Source organism: Carex rostrata, chromosome 7 (assembly GCF_964058835.1).
Source record: "Carex rostrata chromosome 7, lpCarRost1.2, whole genome shotgun sequence".
Classification (NCBI taxonomy): Eukaryota; Viridiplantae; Streptophyta; class Magnoliopsida; order Poales; family Cyperaceae; genus Carex; species Carex rostrata.
Window position 1 is genome coordinate 4,850,381 of NC_135924.1, and position 24,948 is coordinate 4,875,328.

At 32.6% G+C, this 24,948-nt stretch overlaps 2 protein-coding genes and 1 long non-coding RNA gene across 8 annotated transcripts; 2 read left to right on the forward strand and 1 right to left on the reverse strand.

The window, feature by feature from the left end:
• Positions 1 to 6,013: 6,013 nt before the first annotated feature.
• On the forward strand, positions 6,014 to 13,685 carry LOC144556558 (CDPK-related kinase 3-like). Of its 2 annotated transcripts, none has more exons than XM_078304948.1 (11): positions 6,014 to 6,674; positions 7,317 to 7,447; positions 7,834 to 7,875; positions 7,971 to 8,079; positions 8,198 to 8,276; positions 8,895 to 9,191; positions 11,278 to 11,387; positions 12,150 to 12,257; positions 12,358 to 12,420; positions 13,041 to 13,208; positions 13,353 to 13,685. In XM_078304948.1, exons 1-11 carry the CDS (start codon positions 6,090 to 6,092, stop codon positions 13,491 to 13,493), a joined length of 1,833 nt encoding a protein of 610 aa, XP_078161074.1. In that variant the 5' UTR covers positions 6,014 to 6,089; the 3' UTR covers positions 13,494 to 13,685. The 2 variants fall into 2 exon arrangements, 1 of the variants encoding a protein (XP_078161074.1); XR_013512476.1 differs by lacking the exon at positions 13,353 to 13,685 and adding an exon at positions 12,863 to 12,954 and having other exon boundaries at positions 6,044 to 6,674; positions 12,358 to 12,472; positions 13,041 to 13,166.
• LOC144556559 (uncharacterized) lies at positions 9,198 to 20,769 on the reverse strand. The gene is made up of 3 exons (XR_013512477.1): positions 20,524 to 20,769; positions 20,455 to 20,482; positions 9,198 to 10,060 (listed from the first exon to the last, which is right to left on the reverse strand). It is a non-coding gene; the product is annotated as an uncharacterized LOC144556559 (long non-coding RNA).
• Positions 15,250 to 23,673, forward strand: LOC144556557 (uncharacterized). Of its 5 annotated transcripts, none has more exons than XM_078304942.1 (8): positions 15,250 to 15,279; positions 16,189 to 16,272; positions 16,450 to 16,511; positions 16,717 to 19,406; positions 21,360 to 21,456; positions 22,102 to 22,209; positions 22,433 to 22,616; positions 23,487 to 23,673. In XM_078304942.1, exons 4-5 carry the CDS (start codon positions 16,782 to 16,784, stop codon positions 21,372 to 21,374), a joined length of 2,640 nt encoding a protein of 879 aa, XP_078161068.1. In that variant the 5' UTR covers positions 15,250 to 15,279; positions 16,189 to 16,272; positions 16,450 to 16,511; positions 16,717 to 16,781; the 3' UTR covers positions 21,375 to 21,456; positions 22,102 to 22,209; positions 22,433 to 22,616; positions 23,487 to 23,673. The 5 variants fall into 5 exon arrangements, with proteins under 5 accessions (XP_078161068.1, XP_078161070.1, XP_078161073.1 ...); XM_078304943.1 differs by lacking the exon at positions 15,250 to 15,279 and adding an exon at positions 15,986 to 16,079; XM_078304944.1 differs by lacking the exon at positions 16,450 to 16,511.
• The last annotated feature ends 1,275 nt before the right edge of the window (positions 23,674 to 24,948 follow it).

The following is a 24,948-nucleotide window of genomic DNA, read 5'->3' on the forward strand; positions in this document are numbered from 1 at the left end:
TATATTTATTTAAGAGGAGGGATCAAGTTACAACAATTTTTGAGTTACAACAAGTTATAATAAGCATTTGACTAGTTATTAAGATGGGTACGAAATTCAATAGTCTGAATTTGACTAGTTTTTGTACCCATCTTAGTAAATAGTAAAAAAAATTTTCAAAAAATGTAAAATTTGGTCTCCAAGTACATTTTATTGTAGCGATCACATCTAACGGTTTGGATCGACGATTTGGACTTTGAAAATATAGAAAATGCTTATTGTAACTCAAAAATTGTTGTAACTCAAAAATTGTTGTAACTTGATCCCTCCTCTTTATTTAAATATATGACTGTATATTGTCTATTTTTAACTTTGAACTATTTAATTTTAACTAAATTATAATTCTTGTAAACACTTAGGATATATTTAAAAATATGACTGTATAGTGTAAGGATAGTATAATGGAAGGAATGAATAAAGTAATATATTTTGTTCTTTTAAACTAACTCCATTTTTTTTCAAAACTATTGTAATATATAAATGCATTCCCTATTAACCAACACACTTAATTAATTATTTTAAAAATCATTCTGGTTTTTAATTTCCCTAATTAACACACCTAAATTGCTATTCAAATTATTATTATACACATTTCAAGAATTGAGGATTTATAAGTGTAGAACTAATTTTGATGGGAAAGAAAACCAATTGGGTATTTGGAGTTTTTAAATTTAGAAGAATAAATAATAATAATAATAATAATAATAATAATAATAATAATAATAATAATAATAATAATAATATGAATTTTAGAAGAAAAAAATCATAATTTCAAGAATTTTGAAGGCTATACATGAAATTCTGTTTTTTTTTTTAAATTAAAAGTTTAAACGAATTAACCGTGCAAGACACTGAAACTTTAATTTAAATCAATATTCTGTGGTTACTTCATTAACAACTTTTATTATTATAAAGCTGACATGGCCTACAAGAAAGAATTAATTATATTCTTGAAGCAATTTTATTATATTCCCATTTTATTCAACTATGGCATGCTAACAACAATTTGACTACTTGAAGAAACAATATATAATTAAATTAATTAATTGAATATGTCATCTTATTATATGCAATATTGCTTTCTAACCTTTATAATTATTGTTTTCTAACCTTTAATTTATATTTCTAACAATTTTTTAAGGCTTAATTCGCTTTCTTAGCCGTTTAATCCTATCAAACACCTGTTTTTAACGCGGATTAAGATCACCTCATTTAGCTTTTTTTTTTGTCCAGATCTTAATTCTCTGTTCGGATTTCTAGTCCTTTGCCCATTCCTTTAGTTTTCTTAACTTTAACCTAAGGATTAAGACAACCGAACATCAATTTCTTAATGCTACTTAAATTCTTAATCCCGAACAGAAAAAAATGACAATTAATTAAAAATTTATGACTTAAGCTATATAAAGAGTATCAAGTAATCAAATAATTGTTTTGAAAATTTTAGCTAGAAAATATTAATATTTTCGTTATTTTATTCTTGTGTCGTACTAAATATAAATTAAGTCATTTACATTGCAAACACTAGATTGGACTTATCAAAGTTGAATTGTTTGCTCCCTTTTCAAAGTATTTGGTGCAAGACTTCTCTTATTGTCACAAGTCAGTTTGACAAATTCCAAATTTTAAATTTTAAATCTACACAGTCTTATCCAGTTCTGTTTAATTTTCTTCTTCCTCTAATTAATTGCGTCCATGTCATGACTTCCTCGCAAATTGTTGGTTTTAACTTTTAACTCTTTAAAAAAAAAATTCTACAAGTGTTGTAAAAACGCCTATTTAGGCCGATTAATCGGCCGATTAGTTGTTGACGGTAATCAAATTGTTACGGAATTTCCGATTAATCAGTCGATTGTTTCTGATTATAACCGATTATTCTCGATTATTTCCGATTAATCGCTCAACGGTACCCAATCCGTCCGATAACCGCATACCGTTATTTACAATTTACAACACTGGTTTCTACTAAACTTTATTTTTTTTCTTTCGAAAGGGTTCGGTTTTATTTTAATTCTCAATTTTTATATATCATAAAAATATTATCTTGATTAATTATATATATTAGATGATTTTCAGTTTCAACTAAAATTCGTTGTCCGAGACTTGATCTCAATATTTTATTTACTAGGTAAACATGGAAATTGTTGTATTATTGCGTAATTAAATTTTTTTTTTGGAAGGTTCTTTTTCTTTTATTTTTTAATTCTCAGTAGACGTTATTTTCAAATTTGTTTATTTTTACGTAAAAAATATTATCTTAATTAATTATAATAAGCGTGATTTTTCAGTTTTAACTAAAAACTGTTGACCCACAAACATTTTAATATTCTGGTATTTATTGTTCGGTACGAATCTTAATTTGGTACGAAGCTTCGTAGATGTGGCTCAAGCTACATATTAATTATGCAAAATTCGTTAATTGCTAACTTTGCAAAAATATGGAAAAACGCAAATCACAACAACTGGAAAAGTTGTGTTACTTGTGTACTTTATATCGTGTTATTTAAGCATTATTAAATGCTATCTTAATTTACAAAAAGGTCCTCATCTTTTATTTCTGATTAGAGCCAATTAATCTTAATTATTTACAAAAAGGTCGTCATTATTAAATACTATCCTTCCGATAACCGCATACCATTTACAACACTAGTTTCTACTAAACTTTTTTTTTTCTTTTGAAAGGGTTCGGTTTTATTTTAATTCTCAATTTTTATATATAATAAAATATTATCTTGATTAATTATATATATTAGATGATTTTCAGTTTCAACTAAAATTCGTTGTCGGAGACCTTGCTCTTAATATATTTTTTTTTACTAGTAAACGTGCAAATTGTTGTATTATTGCGTAATTAAAATTTTATTTTTTTGGAAGGTTCTTGTTGTTTTATTTTTTTAATTCTCAATAGACGTTATTTTTAAATTTGTTTATTTTTCACATAAAAAATATCATCTTAATTAATTATAATAAACGTGATTTTTCAGTTTTAACTAAAAATGGTTGACCCACAAACATTTTAATATTCTGGTATTTATTGTTCGGTACGAATCTGAATTTGGTACAAAGCTTCGTAGATGTGGCTCAAGCTACAAATTAATTATGCAAAATTCGTATAGTTAGCTAGGAACAACGTATGTTTTAACAATACAACCATACCTACATTAGCTTCCTTAGGTTCTCAAATCATATCTCTAACTACCTTTTGGTGTAAAATCAATTCTGATGATTCATTCTTTAAATTAACTTTAGTTTTACCAGTGGACACTTCATTCTTGTCTCAGTCAGACATTATAATTCTGTCGGAGACCAACACGGGAGAGGAGGACGAGTACAGCTGGGATTCCGAGGAAGAACCCGTTCTTGGGTTAGAGGGTTCAGACCTATCTCAATACCTCCGAGATCGGGCGGAATTTGATGCCATAGATGCAGCAATCCATCATTCAGTCGACCCTAATGACCCCAGCTCCTCTCATGCCAGTTCTTCAGTAGCATCTTAATAATCATGGCATTTAGTTTGTCATAATTTTGACTTGTCTGTTGTTAGTCCTAAGCAAACTGTAGCTTATTCCCTCACTTTAATTCTGACACTTTAGATATTCCTCTTGCTGCTCCACAACTTGAGGAATCCCTGATTTCTAATTTTTGTTCATATTTTGGTTAGTGACTTTTAGTCACCTTTTGTAAGACATTCTAGTTTCTAATGAAACTGGTGGCCTAGTCCACTTTTATCAAAAAAAAATTATGCAAAATTCGTTAATTGCTAACTTTGCAAAAATATGGAAAAGCGCAAATCACAACAACTGGAAAAGTTGTGTACTTTCTATCGTTTTCTTCAAGCATTATTAAATGCTATCTTAATTTACAAAAAGGCCCTCATATTTTATTTGTATAAGATTTTTCTTTTTGCTTGTAGTATGGACGTAAGTAAAAAATTTGTAAGATGTGTTTAAAAGCAAATAAATACCAATACCTTTTATTATTCAAAAAAGAAAGAAAAATATACTCTAATTCGATGGGTTCAGATATTATCTGATTCGCTTTAAAATACATGCACTCTGTTTTAAAATTTATGTAGTATGTTTCAATTTTCGCATGCACAAATTTTAAAACAGATCATACAATCTTAAAACACATTAAATCTAGACCGAAATGGAAATGGTATCTAGACTGAAATGGAGAGGAGTAATAATTTATGAGTACATGCAACAAATTTGTATGGTTGCATTTGTCGACTCCACTGAGATGCACAATTCCATGGACCACCATGTAATTTTTCCATTAACGGTAAATTACAACAATAATATATATATATATATATATATATATATATATATATATATATATATATATATATATATTTTGAAATAGTAATATACATAAAAATATGAATACATAAACTTAAAAATAAATATATTAGTTGAACACATATATTTAAAAAAAAAAACTAGATTTCAATAATTTACTATTTTTCTAAATATAAGATTATGAGTGAGTCTATGGTACTATGCATATTACGATTTGGCACTGTGCTACGGCTCTATATTCGAGTTTTCAAATTCTAACAGTCGATCCGAACCATTCATCTTGTTCTCCATATTAATATGTGTTTGGAGACCAAATTTTACATTTTTTGAAATTTTTTTACTATTTTTTTAGATTTATTGAAAATCACTGTTTTTGGATGGTTCAGAATTTTTAGATCAAGTGATTTTCTAAATATCTAAAAAAATAGTAAAAAAAATTAAAAAAATGTAAAATTTGGTCTCCAAACACATATTAATATGGAGAACAAGATGAACGGTTCGGATCGACCGTTAGAGTTTAAAAACTCGAATATAGAGCCGTAGCACGGTAATAACCCGTGATATGCATAGTACCACAGACTCACTCTAAGATTATTATTGTAGTGCTTTCTCATGCTCCTTTTCTCTCATACTCCTTCCTAACGTTGGAGCAAAGAAAAAAATAATATAAGAAAAATTCGTAGTTGTGATTCTTTTGAGATTGACTTGATCTATTCGCTTAGACTAAATTTTTGGTTGAATATTCGAACTTCAACTCGAAATCTAATTCATTTCTGTTAAACGCGTTCAACTTTTCACTATAAATGGCTTCATACATAATTTTTTATATTTAATAATAAAATCTTGTGCAGAGTTCGAGCTCAATTCGAATTTGAACTCTATAGCTCAAATTAATTTTCAGCTCGAATTTATATTTAAATTAAACTTGGAACTAAAATCCAATTCAAATTCGACCCATTCGCCTTTTCATAAAATCCGGCTCCTGTTCATTTTCCTATTAAAAAAGTTACCACTGTTCATTTTCCTACTAAAAAAGTTACCACTGTTCATTTTCTTAGAATAACCAATCAATAAATTATTTTTATTTTTTTTTGTAAAAAAGTGTTATTCTTGTACCAACGGTAATAACCACTCAATATTAAACCACTGTTGCTCACAAGTGTCAGCCACTCATAAATGAATTCGAATCCTCTGAGGTATCTCAAACTTTTCATGACATCATGGAAAATCACGCTCGTTGAAATACGTTTTACACGAATCTTAAAGCACAAATAATACTGCACCCTGCTTTATGACCGAATAGGCACCGGACATGTCAGTCACTAAAAGTTGAGATATCTCAGAGGATACGCACTCGTAATAAATGCCATTTGATCGATTCAACTAATAGAAATATAATATAATGTAAGTTACCCTTCTCGCTTCTCAGAGTTCACACGACACACGTACAGTGCTGGCTCTCTGGCACTGGGACCCCTCATCGCGTTACGTTGTGAAACTTTCATTACATTGTCGTGGTCCATATCCTATCAAGTAACTTAAATTTTTAGTTTAGATCTATACCTTTAATATTCCTGTCCAAACAGATCTGACGGTTTGGATCTAAACTCAAATTTTAAGTTACTTTAGATGATGATCTATAATCTAAAAATTTCTCCGATGCTGTAATGTCAAGCTTATGTAACTCTCTCCCTATAAAACCGCTCTCTTCTCTCTCAGAGACCCCTTGACCTCGCTCCACATTCCCACATGGGCCAGTGCTACGCCAGGAGCATCCCAGTTTCCGACGCCGACCACACCTACACCACCACCACCACCACCTCCGCCTCTAGCCCCACCGCAAGCTACAACAACCACCAGCGTCCCCAGTCCCCTCATCGCCACCACGGCCGATCTCCCCGACCAGCATCTAAACCCGCTACCCCTTCCCGTCCCTCCACCGCCTCCACCGCCCCTAGTCCTTGGCTCAGCCCCCTTCCTCCCGGTATAGCACCCTCGCCTGCGCGTCCTTCCACTCCTCGTCGTTTCTTCCGCCGCCCCTTCCCTCCTCCATCCCCCGCAAAACACATCAAGGCTTCCCTCGCTAAGAGAGCTCCTCCAACCCCTGACAACCAGGTACCGGTTGTGCCCTTCCCTGTCAGTGAAAACAGCAATGGCGATGCTTCATTGGATGGGCTGGACAAGACCTTCGGATTCGGGAAGAACTTCGGAGCAAAGTATGAGCTAGGGAAGGAGGTAGGACGGGGGCATTTCGGTCACACGAGCATCGCGCGTGCGAAGAAGGGAGAGATGAAGGGACAACTCGTGGCAGTGAAGATCATTCCCAAAACCAAGGTACTGAAAAGAAGTGTTCTTGTGGGGGTTGTTATGATCTGTTTTTTTTTTTGTTTCTTTTGTTTGTTTCCAGAATTTATGATCCCTATTTTTGGAATTATCTGTTCAGCCATGCTTTGGCAGTTTGGCCTATTTCTTTTTTTCTTTTTTTTCTCTCTCTTTCTCATCTTAAATCTTATCTGATCAGATAAAATTAACAAAATGACGATTTATTTCTAGACCGACATGGAATTACAGTACATTTGCTGTAACTGAAATGCTAGCTGAATTGTCTAAATCAAAGCCAAATTACATCTCAAATAAGAAACGGAAGCTGGATTTGTTAAATTCTGACATAAAACTTGGACATTACTGACAAAATAGTTAAATTGATTTTTACAGTTCAAGTTTTAGTCCCTCTTTGATGTTGAACTAATAAAAATAAATCCCTGTTGTCTCAATGTGTTTGCGGTTCACTTTGAATTTCGTCCGAGATATATCTCTGAGTCTAATTTCTAGAACTTGGCTTTGCTGCTATGACCATGCCTTACAGTGAACACACTGATAATGGTTTTTTTTTTTTTTTTTTTTTTTGAGAAATGATTGTCAAAATATTACAAATTATTTCAAATTTTTTTTCTCTAATTATTTGATGTGTTGCAGATGACATCTGCTATAGCAATTGAAGATGTAAGAAGGGAGGTAAAGATGCTAAAAGCTTTATCAGGTCACACACATACGGTAAAGTTTCATGATGCATGTGAAGATTCTGAAAATGTCTACATAGTCATGGAGTATGTTTTCTTTATTATTGTTTCTTTAATTTGGGATGAATCTGCTTTTCTTCTTCCTGATGTATTCTAATAACCTGTTATTTGTTGGTATTTGAAATAACAGTGGGGGTGTATGGAATTTCGTAGCATTTGTAGTACTTCGTGTAGCAGCTTGAAGTTTTAAATTTTGTCCATGTTGTTTGATGTATTTCTTGTACAAAGCAAATTGAGGCTATTTCTTAGGTTAATTAATGCTTAACCATTGATACTTCCAACAACAAATGATACCGAAGAATATTGCATTCTATACTGATTCCTGTATTTCCGGCCAATTATGGAAACCTTGCCAAGTAACATACCATGAAATTTCATTTTTATCTAATTTGATTTTTTTTGTTATTTATCAGATTATGTGAAGGTGGGGAGTTATTAGACAGAATCTTGTCTAGGTATTAATTGAGAACCTTTCTATTCCCTTAACATATATGGATCTCTTTTATATAAACAAATTTCTAAAATATGCTTTTTTTGTGCTACATTTAAGAGGTGGGCGATACACAGAGGAGGATGCTAAAACAATAGTTGTACAAATCTTGAACGTTGTTTCCTTTTGCCACCTTCAAGGTGTTGTACATCGTGATTTAAAACCTGAGGTTTGATTTTGCCTAAAGCTTTCTTTAGTTTCCTTTCAAATTAATGGCTATGTTCACCATTTATTATTTTATTTTATTGCATTATTTTTCTGAAATTGATGTTTGAACTTTCAAACAGAACTTCTTATTCAGTAGTAGAGATGAAAATTCAGCATTGAAGATCATTGATTTCGGTCTATCCGACTTTGTAAGACCAGGTATATTGAATTGGTCTTGGTCATGGGTAACTTATCAGATTTGACTTTTATTTGTTATAATAAATATGATATTTGACTGTTCATACTGTCAACATTAAAGTTAATTATATTTGACCCATTGTGAAAATTTACACTGGTGGTTAGTTCAATTGTTTTGGTGTAAACATCATTGAGAAGTTAGCAGGTCATCCAGTTTGAAATTAAAAAATATATGCAATTGCAATTAATTTACATTATCATATTGGATTCCTAAACTGACCTCACCAGACATCAATTTGCTTATAAGTTGATGTTTGACCTTACCAGAACTGGTTACATATTGTAATAGTTTTTTTGACATACTATGCAATTAAGCTTTCTACCAAAAAAGGCATAATAGGCAGTACAAGTCATGATATTTTTGGAACTATATAGGCGGATTTTAACCAATTAGCCTGTTGTCTCTAGAATTGTGCCTACACAGCATGCGGTGCATAGGTGACAGCAATGCATAGAAGCTTTTGTGGGGCTAAGAGAGAATGGACAGAAAAAAGAAAAAGAAAACATTTTATGATTGCACGCATAAAGAAAATATATTATCGAACAATTTATATATATGTTTCATTTGTTCTGTGTCAGATGAAAGGTTGAATGACATAGTAGGAAGTGCCTACTATGTGGCACCTGAGGTACTGCACCGGTCGTACAGCAGTGAGGCAGATATGTGGAGTATAGGTGTGATCACTTACATTCTGTTGTGTGGCAGCAGGCCTTTCTGGGCCCGTACTGAATCTGGAATATTCCGCTCTGTTCTGCGGGCTGACCCCAACTACGATGACTCCCCCTGGCCGTCCATATCACCTGAGGCAAAGGATTTTGTCAGGCGGTTCCTGAATAAGGATTACCGGAAGAGAATGACAGCAGCACAGGCTCTGAGTAATTTCACTTTTCTTTTTTTTATTTGTTCTTCTTATATGATTTTAGATGAGTAATTTCACTTTTCTTTTTTTATTAGTTCACACTGGTTCAGTGCAATGCATTGTCGAACAAGATACCCACGCGCTGCGTGGTTCATTTAGTATTTTTGGTGTTGATATAGATTTATATGTGGATTAGGGTCTAAGTGAACCATTGGTATAGTACTTATCACCTGTACTTTCTTGGATCCTTTTGTGCATGTACAGGGTAAAATTGAGACCCATACCTTGCGTGGTTCATTTAGTATTTTGGTGTTGATATAGATTTTATATGTGGATTAGGGTCTAAGTGAACCATTGGTATAGTACTTATCACCTGTACTTTCTTGGATCCTTTTGTGCATGTACAGGGTAAAATTGAGACCCATACCTTGCGTGGTTCATTTAGTATTTTGGTGTTGATATAGATTTTATATATGGATTAGGGTCTAATTTGAGCCATTGGTACAGTAACATATCAAACTGTACTTTGTCAGGTCCTTTTGTGCATGTACAGGGTAAAATTGAGACCCATACCTTGCGTGGTTCATTTAGTATTTTGGGGTTGATATAGATATTATATATGGATTAGGGTCTAATTTGAGCCATTGGTACAGTAACATATCAAATTGTACTTTGTCAGATCCTTCTGTTCATGTACATGGTAAAACTTTTGACATACACTCTCAGTGAATTTTCCTTCTGAATTTATTTATCTGTTTGGAATAGCTTGTCAGTAAATTACTCCGAACTGAATTTATTTGTGGATAATAATTGGGGTGTTAAATAATAATTGCTTAACTGGGCTAAATTGGAAAATAGACATATTTGGTTGAATTTGTAGTTTACCTTATGGTAACTGTTTTGGCAGTGACTACTAGCCTTAGAGTTGCTGTTTGGTTTTTAGTTCTGGTGGCAGTTTTTGGATATTTGGAAAATAAAGGAAAATAAACATTGAATTAGTACTACTAGAATACTTGTCAGTAAATTATAGAGACATGTAACATGCAAATGGAACAAAAGTAAAATTGGTAATTTGTTAGTATCACTTGTCAAATGGGTCCATTTTCACTTTTTCACTTTTCGTATCACCTTTCTCACTTTTCGTTCTGCAAAGGTTCAAAAGTAAAATATTGGTCCTTAAAAAGTTTCATTACTGTCAAGTGGGTCCTTGTTATCACCAGTCGAAGAACTAGATAGATATCCATGTTAGCATCCATATGATGGTGCAGTACGCGTAAATACTATTTTTAGTTAATTTTTTAGTCAATTTATGGACAATAGGTGCTGCTGGGCATTTAATCGATACATAATGACATAAATAATAATTTTAGTATGTATCCACATTATGAATATTGGTTTTTCATGTAATTTTAATATGAAAATGACACACTAAGGTTGATGAAAATGTCATTTTTCAATGGACATTAAAGTCATGATCAATTTGGAGTAAAGATTTTAACAGAGCAGTTTTGGCTTCATGCAGCGCATGAACCATATGTAGCTCTGTTTTGATTCTATAGTTGGTGCGCTGTATGAAGAAAAAACTATTCTGTAAAATCTTTACCCTCAATTTGGCACATATTGAAAACTTTAGGGATTAAAATGGTATTTTTATGGAACAAATGGAAAAATAGTAATTTACAAGGAGAACCAGATACTAGTTGATGAGGGTTTATTTGGGTTGTTCTCTCAATTCCATTTATTGGTATTGATAATAATTAGTATAGCAGGGTACTCGGTACAGAGCTCCTTTACTTCTGCCCGTCAGTATTAACTATTAATTGTTTTTGTTTTTGCATCTTTCATTGTAACTTGTTGGCATTTTATTAACTATTAATTGCTTTTGTTTTTGCATCTTTCGTTGTAACTTGTTGGCATTTTATTGCATTAAAAGGAAATGTGACATCGTTGCCTCTCTATCAATTTTAGTTTAGGACCAGAAAGGAACTTCCTTAAGTTCTGGGGGACCATTGATGTGAATTATTTATTGTCCTTTTATATGCTCTGTAATTTGAATTTTTTTCAATTGGGCAATATTTTAATTAATTTTCATGCAATGACAGCTCATCCTTGGTTGAGAGATCAGCAAAGGCAAGTTCCATTGGATATTTTTACATACAAGTTAGTCAAGGCATATCTCCGTGCTACTCCTTTCAAGCGTGCTGCATTAAAGGTATTTGTCATTTTCTATTTGTACCACTATTTATTGTTTTTTTTTTTAATATTTTGTATCAAACTATAGAGGATATTTGATTTAAAATTAACTAACATAAGAAGTTGCATCCGTAGAATGGATACTTGGAACTTGTGCTTATATTTTATTTTTTGAGTTGTTTACACAAATAATCCTTTCCATTTTCGTTTTTTCACTTACCTATCCATATTAATTAGGTCTTGGCCATTACTTATTTCATTGAAAACTGCTAAGAATCATAGCTAATAGTTGTGCAAAATGATGAGTCACATTGGTAAACTACTTCAGTGATGATTAGGAGGTGGGTCCATACTCCATGGTTATACTCCATGATTTATAAATTTGAAAATTTATAAAGAGAAGTATGGAAGAGGATATTTGAGTGACTTGAAGGGAAACATGGTAAAACAAATTCATATTACCTAAAGTAACACAAATTTTGAGTTTAGATCCGGACCATCAGATCTGCTTTGTCATGAATATTAAAGGGGACCCGTACATTCCACCTCGGGCCGGATTGGCCTGGATTCTGATAGGACGGTTCGGATCTAAACTTAAAATTTGAGTTACTTCAGAGGATCCGGACTCGGTAAAAACAAGGAGTCAATTTGTATATTTTACTATTATTTTCTTTTACTTTTCTCATCTTGCGAAGAAAGCTTGTCTCTCATTAAAGTCTTTAGTTGAGATTTGAGAACTTGGTTAAATGCTTTCCTTATATTGTATTTTGTTTAATTCTAGGCTTTGTCAAAAGCTATAACTGAGGACGAGGTTATCTACATTAGATCGCAGTATGATCTACTTGAACCAAGTAAAGATGGCCGTGTCTCCCTTGATAATTTCAGATCGGTTAGTGTTGCTTTATTTTTAATATTGTGTGCATTTATCGATGCGTATTTCTCATCAATTTGTCTGTTCTTATGAAACTTCTTTTATGAAATTATTTCAGGCTCTTTTGAGAAATGCTACAGATGCCATGAAAGAGTCCAGAGTACATGAAATTTTGAATGCGGTATATGATGTCATTACTATATATATATATATCTGGTAATATTTAGTATCGAGTCTGGCTAGTATGACATTGGTGTCATATAACACTAACTTCAAAATTGATTAAATAGACTTCAAACGATTAATCCAAACCGTTCAAACCAATTTACTTTATGAGTGATGCGTTCACATGCAAATTTTTTATATTTTCGAGTTATTTTAGTATCAAATCAAGCGGTAAAAATGTTGAAAAATGAATGTATTAAAATTAACTTAAAAACTCACTCATTTGACCGCTTGACTTGATACTAAATAAATTCAAAAATTTATAAATTTGTATGTAAACGAACAATTAATGAAATAGACCGGTTTGGATGCACCGTTTGAAATCGATTCGATAAGTTTTAGAGTTGGTGTTATATAGGCTTAAATAACACTGATGTTATACTATCCATACTCTTTAGTATCTTATTATTCTAGTAAACTTTGGGGCCAAAGAATCTAGTGCCACTCTAAACCCGACATTATGGATTCACAGTATTTTGGACTATAAGAGGTATATGGCCAGAAAGAATGTGGTTTTAGTTTATTATTTTTGTATTATGTGAAAATAATATGCAGGTTCATTTGCTCTCATGTCAGCTGGAACCACTATCGTACCGAAAAATGGATTTCGAGGAGTTTTGTGCAGCTACTATTAGCCCGTACCAGTTGGAGGCATTGCAAGACTGGGAAAATATTGCAACCACCGCTTTTGGGTATTTCGAGCTAGAGGGCAACCGGGTCATCAAAATTGAAGAATTAGCCAATGTCAGTTCTACTTCTTTGTTTCTTTTTCCTGCTTCTGACTCAATTAAGAAACCATTACATTGTTTTTAGGCTGGTACCACCTCTCTGGTACCATAGTTCATAGAAACAATAAGATTTTAACTTTTTTTTCTCTCTATTTTGTAGGAGATGAACCTTTCATCCTCAGCTTACTCCATAATTCGAGACTGGATAAGACCGTCCGATGGAAAGCTAAGTTTCTTAGGATACACCAAATTTTTACATGGTGTAACAATACGGAATAGCAATGCGAGACGGCACCAATGAAACAACACCTAGTGCTTTTTTTTGCTATCATTTTTTATTTCTTTTTCCAAGTTAATTTGTGCAATTTTAGATAGCTGTCATATTGTTTCTTTTCTTTTATTCCTTTATTTTGTAGAGAGTGCATGTAAAAGGGGAGATGTTAAAGTGCAGAAGTTGGTTTTTGAAAAGATGTTTCAAGTTGTTTTTTTTTTTTTTTTTTTCTTTTATGCTTTTGGGGGAAATATAGTTTTCATTTTCATTTTTGTTTATAATTTAATCTTTTTTTGTTACATGTTTTTTCACGTAGCAACCCGCATCTCTCTTATTTGCACTTGCAAGTTAACTTTATTACTTGGCAACCGTACTGCAATTCTTTTGTTCCAGCAGAGCTATTGCTATTTAAATTTTCACTACTATTACTAAGAGCATATATACACGCATAAAAAAATGAATAAAAATGGGAATGTTTATGCAAGAAAGGTGTTATTAGTGAGAGTCATGCCTTACAGATGCTTCGGAGGTTTATTGTTTTGAACATATAATCTAGAGTCGGGTTAGTATGATATCAAAGTTTCATATTAATTTTAAAATCTATCGAATTAATTTTAAAGAAAAGAAAAAGAAGTCCGAAGGGACCATTATCCTATTTTTTGTTTAACATGGAAGGAGGGGAAGAAGTTCGCAATCTATCAGATAAAGTGCACTGTATTTGTATGTATTCACGTTATTTGTTATTTATCATGAATTGTCTTTGAAGTATTATTTTATATGCTTGACTCTCTCTCTTTGAATTCAAATCATTCAAATCGATTTATTTTATTAGTTGTGTGTTTACATACTAAAATTTTAATTTTTCAAATTTATTTAGTATCAAGTCAAGCGATCAAATGTGAGAGTTTTTAAGTTAATTTTAATGCATTAATTATTCAACATTTTCTACCATTTGATTTTATACTAAAACAATTCGAAATAATATTTTTTTTGCATGTAAACAGATCACTAATAAAAGTAAATTGATTTGAACAGTTTAAATTAATCATTTAAAATCTATTCAACAAAATTTTAAAATTAGAGTCATATGACAACAATATTATATTATATTATATTATAGTAGCTATACTCTATTTACAACATACCGTTGTCATAATACAAAATTACTAGTCCTCGATAAAAATGGTAGGCTCGCGATTTTTATATTTACAAGAGCTTTGCATGACTATTTTTGTGGTATTATAAGAAAAAAATATACTAAGTCATCTCCTGAAAAAATGGTGAAGTTCTTTTTACACAATATTTTGATATATTAAGATCTATGCGTAAAAAAATGAAGCAAACATACCCAGATTTTAAGACGAAGCATATGCATTTTAATGCAGATCAGATGGTAATTGAACCTATCAAACTCTGAATTCATAGCTGGAGAGAACGGAGTAGATCTATTTAGAGTCCAATAAGCATCAACACCGTCCGATTTGCATTAAGATCTATGCGCACGGAAATTGAAACAAACACGTATGGATTTTAAAGCAAAAACGCACGCATTTTAATGCAGATATTTGAGGTTATCAAACTCTGAATTCATAGCTGGAGAGAGCGGAGTACGGAAATTGAAACAAACGCGCACGGATTTTTAAACAAATATACACGCATTTTAATGCAGATCGGACGGATAATATAGCCGGTTTTTCTCCGATTGAAGACTGAGCGCCTCTTCATCGGTCTTTCACCGTCTCTCTCTCTCTCTCATAGTCTCGGTCCGATCTTCGATTCCTAGAGGCGCTCCTTTCCCTGCTCCTCTCCATTATTGGTAAGCGCCCCCTTCCTTCCTCCCTCTCCCTCGTTCTCTCTTATGGGTTAACGGGTTGTGGGTCTGAGTAAAGAGAAAATGGAGATGACCCAACTTGTTCTTCTTTCTGATACTTTGGATTTGCAGATGGTTCAAATTTCTTAGCATAGTTGAGAATAGAAATTGAACCTGTACTTCTTCTAATCCATGGTTTCTAGTACAATGCTAAAGCGTTCTAGTACCAAAAGGGGATTTCATATCTCGTCCAACATGCAATCAGGGACTGAGAATAATTTTACTGAATTATATTATAAAATGTTTATTTTCTAATTATTGTGTTTTGGATAAATTTTGAAGTTGCTCTTTCAGTCCAAGAAAGGAAGTTATGTCATCATGAATTTTAGAAATTGTGAATATTATATATAATACTATGAATTTGTAAGTATATATGCAAGTGTTTGATTAATTTCACTTTGTTATTATATGTCATCATTTGATTAATTTCTGAGTTTTTCTTTAATTTACTCAAATTCCTTCTATTTTCATATTTGCACAATTATCCCTCTACTTTTCTTAATACTTGTCTCATCTGAAAAGTACCTAATTTTTTGCAGTTCTCTAATTGATTGTATTAAGTTTTTAACGTGATTGTTTTGTTTTCATTTTTTTTTCCCTCTAATTGATTGTATTAAGGTCTTATTTTTGAGTTTTTTCCTACTTTGTACAGCTCATAGGATATGTGTGCATCAGCTGCTTCTTGAAAGTCTCTTCCTTTTCCTGCATTTTGGGAATCTATAGTCGTTCTCTCCACATACACTTAGGTATCTATCTCATTCCTATTTAAAACAGAAGTTAGATTAATAATAACAATAGCAAGCATGTAAATTGTATGTTATTTACCCTATTCAATGTTGACCTCATATTTTTCAGCAAAAAGAATATCTGCAATAGTATTTCTCCTGTCTACTCTTTCAAGTTACTCTTCTGTGCCTAGCTGCCTCTTCGAGTCCTAAGGTATTTTTGTCATTCTTATTAAAATCGTCTAATCATGTTATCTCAAAATCAGATTAGAAATTATAGGGGTTTGGTTGCATCTTACCTGCTTCCTTGTTGTTAGACCATATCAAACTGGTACATGGTTGGTAAAAATTAAGCTTGTGAAGTTATTAGAAATGCATTTTAGGGAACCAGTTGTAGCAACTGAAAGTAAAAATATCCTTCTTAGACAGTTTTACCAGAAGTCAGAAGAGAAGGTAAATTGTACAAAATTCATTAATTACGATCAATAATTTTATTTATTTTTTGCTTATTGTGCATTCAAGAAGCAACATCCAAAAAAAATATAATGCTTCTCTACTTAACTAAATTGGATCAGTACCAGAGAAGGTCGAGCATATGAAAAAAATACCAGTACTCATTCAAACATTGAACTCTCGCCAAATCTCTAGTTTTTCACAGGAATTTGCTGGTGGAAAAGTTTCTTGCCAAACCACTCACAGTGATCCGATCAGAGAATTTCAACCATGCAAAGAAGACTTCTCCTCCATCCGATATCGATCATGTGCATCCGCCTTCCTCTCTCCTTCCTTCAAACCCTAACTCTCACCACCTCTTCCTCTCAGACTTGTATTGTTTGCCCTCTCCTCTCTCTCCTTTCCCGCTCTCAGACTTGGTCCAAAGACCCCTCTCTTCCTTCTCTCATCACTCAAACCCTAATCCAATCTCCCTCTCCCTCTCACCTCTCCTCCCTCTTCCTCTCTCCTTCTCTCTCCCCTCAAATCTCTCTTTCCTTCTTCCACTACCTTTCTCTCCATTTCCCTTCTCTCCTCTCTCTCCACTACCGTCTCGCCCTCCTCCAATCTCTTGCAAAGTCACAGTATTTCTTCCTAGTGCGCTATATCTTGACTTCAACCATTGCCTCCGTATCTAATTCAAAAGAAGATTTGTTACTGCTCCTGTCCTTCATGATCTCTATCCAAAAAGAATCTCAATTCAGACCATCAATCAGGTGCACCAACACTCTTCTGATGGCACTTTCACGTTTTTCAATGCTCAAAGAAATGAGGGACCTCTTTGATAAATTGAATATAGGTGAGATCTTTGGAAAGCCCAATTTGCACACTTACAACATCATGATCAATGCACATTGCAAAGATGGTCTTCTAAGTGATGCAAAATTATACTTGGGTTTTCTTTTGCAAGCCAATTTGTTGCCTGATACACATACCTACACCTCATTTATTATGGGTTACTGTAAAGATGACAAATTGGATAATGCATGTAAGGTGTTTGTGCTAATGCCGTACATGGGATGTCTAAGGAATATGTTTAGCTATACTGTTTTACTTCAGGGCCTTTGTGATACTGGTCGGGTCAAACAGGCAGTTTCAATTTTCTCCAGCATGAGAGATGATAAAATTGACCGTGATGTGCAGGTTTATACCATATTAATTCATGGATTTTGCAAGGTCGGGAGTGTTGATGATGCTAGAATTCTGCTTGGTGATATGTACAAGAATGGTTTGGTACCAAACGTGGTTACATACAATGCATTGATTGATGGGTATTGCAAGAAGGGTAATCTTGATTTGGCAATGCGGTTACTCAGAAAAATGGAATTGACAGATTTGTGTAAACCCAATAGCCGCACCTACAGTGAGTTGATTTGTGGGTTTTGTAGAGAGAGGAAGGTAGATAAAGCAATGGCTTTATATAATAAGATGGTGCAGGTTGGTTTAACACCGAATGTTGTTACATTTAGTACCTTGATCCAAGGCCAATGCGAACATGGTTCGATAGAGTCTGCTTTTAGGCTATTAGTTTTGATGGAATCTATCGGTTTGGTCCCAAATGATTGGACTTGGTCAATATTAATAAATGCACTGTGCAAACATGAACGAGTAGAGGAGGCCATCTCTCTTTTTGGATCCCTTTTGGAGAAGGGTATTAAAGGAAATAAAGTGATTTATACTGCCCTAATCGATGGTCTATGCAAGTCAGAAAAAACTGAATTATCCTTTAGGTGGCTTGAGAAAATGGTTTTGGGTGGCATTATGCCAGATTTGTATACCTATAATTCAATTTTGGACGGTCTTTGTAGGGAAAAGAGGGTAAATGAGGCCATTAGGGTTTTAAATGACATGTCAAATAAAGGGGTTCAACCAGATGTGCTCTCATATACAATATTGATAGATGAGTTGGTTAGAGACAGGCGTACTAGTGATGCAGAGAAGTTGTTTGGTGAAATGCTTGAATTGGGTATTGCACCAGACACATGTATCTATACAGTTTTTGTACGGTCTTGTTGTTTTGAAGGAAGAATGGAGGCTGCTGAGAAATTGTTAACCCAGATGAGGGCAAATGGTGTATTTCCTAATTTGGTAACATATAATACGTTGATTAATGGGTATGAAACTTGGGGTTTGACAAGTAAAACACTCTCTACTTTTGCAAGTATGATTAATGACTCAATTGAGCCAAATGCTGAGACTTATGGATCTTTAATTAGACATCTGGTTAGGAGAAAGGAGGCTGGTAATTCTGTAATTAAAGCAGATGTTGATGTTTGGAAAATTGTTGATTTGGAGACTATAGAGGAATTACTTGAGGTGATGGCTAAGCTTGGAGTCAGACTGAATATCTCAGCTTATGAAATTTTAGTTTCATGTTTGTGCAAAGTTGATCGAATTGAAGAGGCAAAATATTTGGTTTCTAAATTAGAGAAAGAAACAGATAATCAAGTTCCTAGCGAAGATATATATACCTCTCTGGTAGATTGTTTGTGCAGGTTGAAAAAGGTTACAGAAGCTGTGGAATATGTAAATTTGATGGGAAAATATGGATATATGCCGATGCTAGAGTCGTATAAAAGAGTTATTTCTTTGCTGTGTGAAACAGGACAGTTAAAGGAGGGTATCTCCGTCTTTTGTGGCCTGTTAACGAAAGGTTATAATTGTGATGAAATTGCTTGGAAAATTATCTTTGAGGGATTATTGAGTGAAAATCACGAGGAATTTGGGTCTAAACTTTTAACAATCATGGAAGAAAGAGGGTACAAGACGGGAACATTGGCGTACTCTAAGATGTTAGAACAATTCAGAAACCAATTTCATAAAGGCGGGCAGTTACATATACCTAATCTGCAAAAGGTGTGAACTTTTGAACTTCATGAGATTTTTCTAGGTTTTTTTTGGTAGAAAATCATTCTTTGATGCTAACAAAACAAAGAGAAAATTCTTGCACCAATATGTAAATTGATTTTTCTATTACAAGATTGTTGTTTAATTTGTCAACAGCTTTTTACATTTTGGTTTACTATTTACAATTCATCAGTGTAATTACCCTCCTTGAGAAATTTACTTTGATTTAGTAGGTGCATCATTGTTGGAAATAAGAGAAAACAATTAGAAGTAAGAAATAAAAAGAAACTTATTTTTTCATCAGCAATGCATTATCAAACAACATACCCATACCTAGTGTGGTTCTTTGAGTATTCTGGTGTTGATATAGATTTTATAAGTGAATTAGGGTCTAACTGAGCCATTGGTATAGAAGATATCAACTGTACTTTGCCAGGTCCTTTTGTGCATGAAAAGGATGAAATTAATTCCCATACCTTGTGTGGTTCATTTAGTATTTTGGTGTTGATATAGATTTTACAAGTGAATTAGTCTCTAATTAAGTTCATTTAGTATTTTGGTGTTGATATAGATTTTACAAGTGAATTAGGCTCTAATTAAGCCATTGGTATAGTAGATATCAACTGTACTTTGTCAGGTCCTTTCGTGCATGAAAAGGGTAAAATTGAGACCCATACCTTGCGTGGTTCATTTAGTATTTTGGTGTTGATATATATTTTATGTGTGGATTATGGTATAATTTGAGCTATTTTGGCAGAGTAACATATCAAACTGTACTTTGTCAGGTCTTTTTGTGCATGTACAGGGTAAATTTGTTGACATATACTCTCAGTGAATTTTCCTTCTCAAATTATTTTTCTGTTTTGGAATAAGTTGTAGTAATAATAGAATTTGCTTCAAGTAGTTGTTGGTTATTTTGTTAGCATGCTGCCATGGTCTGTTGTAAAATTACTCCGAACTGAATTTATTTGTGGATAATATTTGAGGTGTTAAATAATAATAGCTTAACTGGGCCTAAGTTGGGAACATAGACAAATTGGTTGAATTTGTACGTTACCTTACGGTAACTGTTTTGGCAGTGACTACTAGCCTTGGGGTTACTGTTTGGTTTCAGTTCTGGTGCCACCAGTTGGATATTGGGAAAATAAAGGAATAAACATTGAATTAGTACTACTGGAATACTTGTCAGTAAATTATAGAGACGTGCAATATGCAAAAGGAACAAATTACAAAAGTAAAATGGGTCATGTGCTAGCATCACCTGTCAATTGAGTCCTTTTTAACTTTTTCACTTTTCATATCACCTTTTTCAAAAGTAAAATATTGGTCCTTAGAAAAGTTTCATTACTGTCAAATGGGTCATTCTAGTCGAAAAACTAGATAGATACATAATGATATAAATAATAATTTTAGTATGTATCCACCTTATGAATATTGATTTTTTATGGTATTGTAATGTGAATATGACACAGTAAGATTGATGAAAATGTCATTTTCAATGGATGTTGAAGTCATGATTAATTTGGCACATATTGAAAACTTCAGGGATTAAAATGGTATTTTTAAGGACCAAATGGAAAAAATAGTGATACTTTGAGGACCATTTGTGTAATTCACAAGGAGAACCAGATGCTAGTTGATGAGGGTTTCTTTGGGTTGTTCTCTCAATTCCATTTATTGGTACTCGTAATAATTGGTATAGCAGGGTACTCAGTCCAGAGCACCTTTACTTCTACCCTTCGGTATCAACTATTAAATGCTTTTGTTTTCACATCTATCGTATTATTGTGTAACTTTTTGACACTTTTATTGCATTAAAAGGAAATGTGATATCCTTGCCTCTCTATCAATTTTAGTTTAGGACCAGAAAGGAACTTTCTTAAGTTCTTGGGGACCATTGATTTGAATTACTCTATTGTGTTAATGCGAGAAATATTTTTATTAATTTTCATGCAATAACAGCTCATCCTTGGTTGAGAGATCAGCAGAGACAATTTCTGTTGGATATTTTTATATACAAGTTATCCGTGCTACTCCTTTCAAGCGTGCTGCATTAAAGGTATTTGACATTTTCTATTGGTACTATTATTTATTGAATTTTTTTGTAATATTTTGTATCAAACGAAACATGATATTGGATTCAAAATTAACTAATAAAAGAAGTTGCATCTGTAGAATGGATAATTGGAACTTTTGGTTCTTTTTACTTACCTATCCATATTAATTAGGTCTACTTACCTATCCATATTTATTAGGTCTTGGCCGTTACTTATTTCATGAAAACTGATGAAAATCATAGCTAATAGTTATGTAAAATGAGTCACATTGGTAACGTATCTATCAATGAAAAAAAAATGACTTTCACTTAAGTTATGATTAGGATATGGGTCCATAGTCTCATGGTTATACTAAAAACTTGGCCAAGACCAAAATTGACACAAAAAAGTAGGAGTCAATTTGTATATTTTACTATAATTATCCTTTTCTTTTCTCATCTTGCAGAGAAAGCTTGTTTCTCATGAAAATCCTTAGTTGAGAACTTGGTTAAATGTTCTTCCATTGAATTATTCTAGGTTCATCAAATATGTTCTCTATTTAAATTATCTACAAACACTTCATTAAGAGGGTGTATACTTGGCATTACCTAAATTGTCAATCTTTATTTGCAATTTATGTTCTGATATTTTAGTTTGTTTAATTATAGGCTTTGTCAAAAGCTATAACTGAGGACGAGGTTATCTACATTAGATCGCAGTATGATCTACTTGAACCAAGTAAAGACGGCTGTGTCTCCCTTGATAATTTCAGATCGGTTAGTGTTGCTTTATATGCTCGCGCGTCTCCCTTAATATTTAGTATCTTATTATTCTAGTAAACTTTGGGGCCAAAGAAACTCTCATAACTAGAAAGTAACAAAGAATGTAGTGCCTCTAGACCTGACATAAAGGATTCACAGTAATTTTGGATAAAAGGGTAGGATGTCAGTTGCTGATAAATTTAGTTTATTATTTTTAATTGTGTGAAACTATTTGCAGCTTTGGAGACATGAAAATTATAGAACTAATATGCAAGTTCATTTGCTCTCATGTCAGCTGGAACCTCTATCGTACTGAAAAATAGATTTCAAGGAGTTTTGTGCAGCTACAATTAGCCCGTACCAGTTGGAGGCGTTTCGAACAAGAGGGCAATCAGGTCACCAAAATTGAAGAATTAGCCAATGTCAGTTGTACTTCTTTGTTTATTTTCCTCCTGATTCAATCGTCTCTTGTTATAATACATTGAGTTTAACTTTGATTGCAAGGGCCCTGTTGAGCCCCATTTATTAGATAGACTTTTCTAGGAGTGAGTGAGGCTACGGTACTATGCATAGCGCATATCGGTCTGTACTATGACTTCGTATATTCGTTTTCGAAGTTCAAACCGTCAATCGGAACCACTCAACATGATTTTCATATGAAAATGTACTTGGTGACTAAATTTTATATTGTTTAGAAAGCTTCTACTAATTTTTTAGATCAAGTGATTTTTTCTACCTATCTAAAAAAATAGTAAAAAAAATCCGAATCATATAAAATTTGGTCTCCAAGTATATTTTCACATAGAGATCATGTTGAGCGCTCCGTATTGACTGTTTGGACCTTGAAAACGAAAATATAATCCATAGTATGTACTGGTGTGCGCTATACATAGTACCGTAGCCTCATTCCTATTCTAGACTTTGCTTCATTTACTTTAGTAGATCCTTATAAGCCTCAATTACCCAAATGGCCTGAATATGAATCATAGTCAATTAGGTACCAGCATGCGAATATTTTTAACTTGTGGCCGTATAATTAATCCCGTAACTCTGCACCTCAAATATTCTCTACACAATTTTTTCTAACAGAATGTACACTTCACTATAACTTCCACATGCATTTATTAGATCATCTTGAAATGAAAACTTTATCATTGCATAATGCACACTCGGCCCTGCAAAATATATACTTGACTATTGTATAATGTTACATTTGCTTATTATTATTTTTATTTAAAAGCTTGACAAAAAAAATAATTGAGGGATACTTTTTTTTTTTCTCTATTTTGTAGGAGATGAACCTTTCATCCTCAGCTTACTCCATAATTCGAGACCAAGTGCTTTTTATGCTTTTGGAGGCGAATATAGTTTTCATTTTCATTTTTGTTTATAATTTAATCGTTTTTGCCACATGTTTTTGCACGAAGCAACCGGCGTCTCTTGCGTTTGCCCTTGCAAGAAACCTTGAAACCTTTATAAGCAATATTCTTTTTTCACTAATAAGAACTGTTAATGACCTTGAGCGTATATACACAGAGCAAAAAGAGAATAAATAATTGAAAGGTCTATTCCAAAAGTTGCAATTAGTAAGTCAGATGCTCCGGAGGTATTTATATATTTTTATTAAAAAAAAGAAGAAGGTATATATAAGTTAAGGTCGAGTCTTTCATTTTAACTTATTTGTAATGACTCATAATAAATTGTTGGAACAGTGATTTAGTACATCAGACCTTTTTGCATAATGATTTACTTTTAAGTTAATTTCGAATTATCAACAATTTAAGAAATATGATATGTCATATTTATTTCCATTCTAATTGGAAAGGGTTGAATTCACGTAAAACAAGAAATAAAATTAGAATTGGCATCATGTATCTGATCATAAGCAGAGGCGCTGAAAGAAATTAAAAGAACATGCACAACTTCTCTTTTTTGAAATCTCGCTGGAAAATCAACACCAAAAGAAAGGTATTTAACAAAAATCATACAAAATTGTGTGAAAAGGCGCAAAAACCTTTCTTTTTTCTCAAATACTTCGGTTAACGATTTGATCGAGTCGATTTATCGTTTGTTTTGACGTTTTGAGTTTCTATTTCTCCTCATCCAATCTTCTTCCTATCCATTGTAGAAAATCATTTTTTTTTGTTTTCTTTCTATTACAAATTCAAAAATTAGAAATTAAATTTTGATGATATTATTTGTAAATTGAAAAAAACTTGAGAATAATTATAAGATCTCTGAGAATTTTTTTTTTCTTATTTTGTTTCCCATCAAATCAAAGTGTTGGTTTTCTCAAATATCCTAAGAAATTACTAACTAATACATAATTTTTTAGTTTTTTTTCTAAATATTTTAGAATTGAACATAACTTGAAAAATAATGGTACAAACAAATATAAATTTTTTTCTATAAATAACAATATTTGTTAAATTGATTTAGATGCACACAGTAGTGCTCAACACAATGTTATATATATAATTAAGAAATCATGATCTAGAGACATATCATAAACAGAAGCGACGAAAGAAATTAAAAGAACATGTACAACTTTTTTTTTTGAAATCTCGCTGGAAAATCAACAAGATATTTAACAAAAATCATACGGAATTGCGTGAAAAGGCGCAAAAACCTTTCTTTTTTCTCAAATACTTCGGTTAATGATTTGATCGAGTCAATTTCTCGTTTGCTTTAACGTTTTGATTTTCTATTTCTCCTCATCCAATATTCTTCCTATCCATTGTAGAAAATATTTTT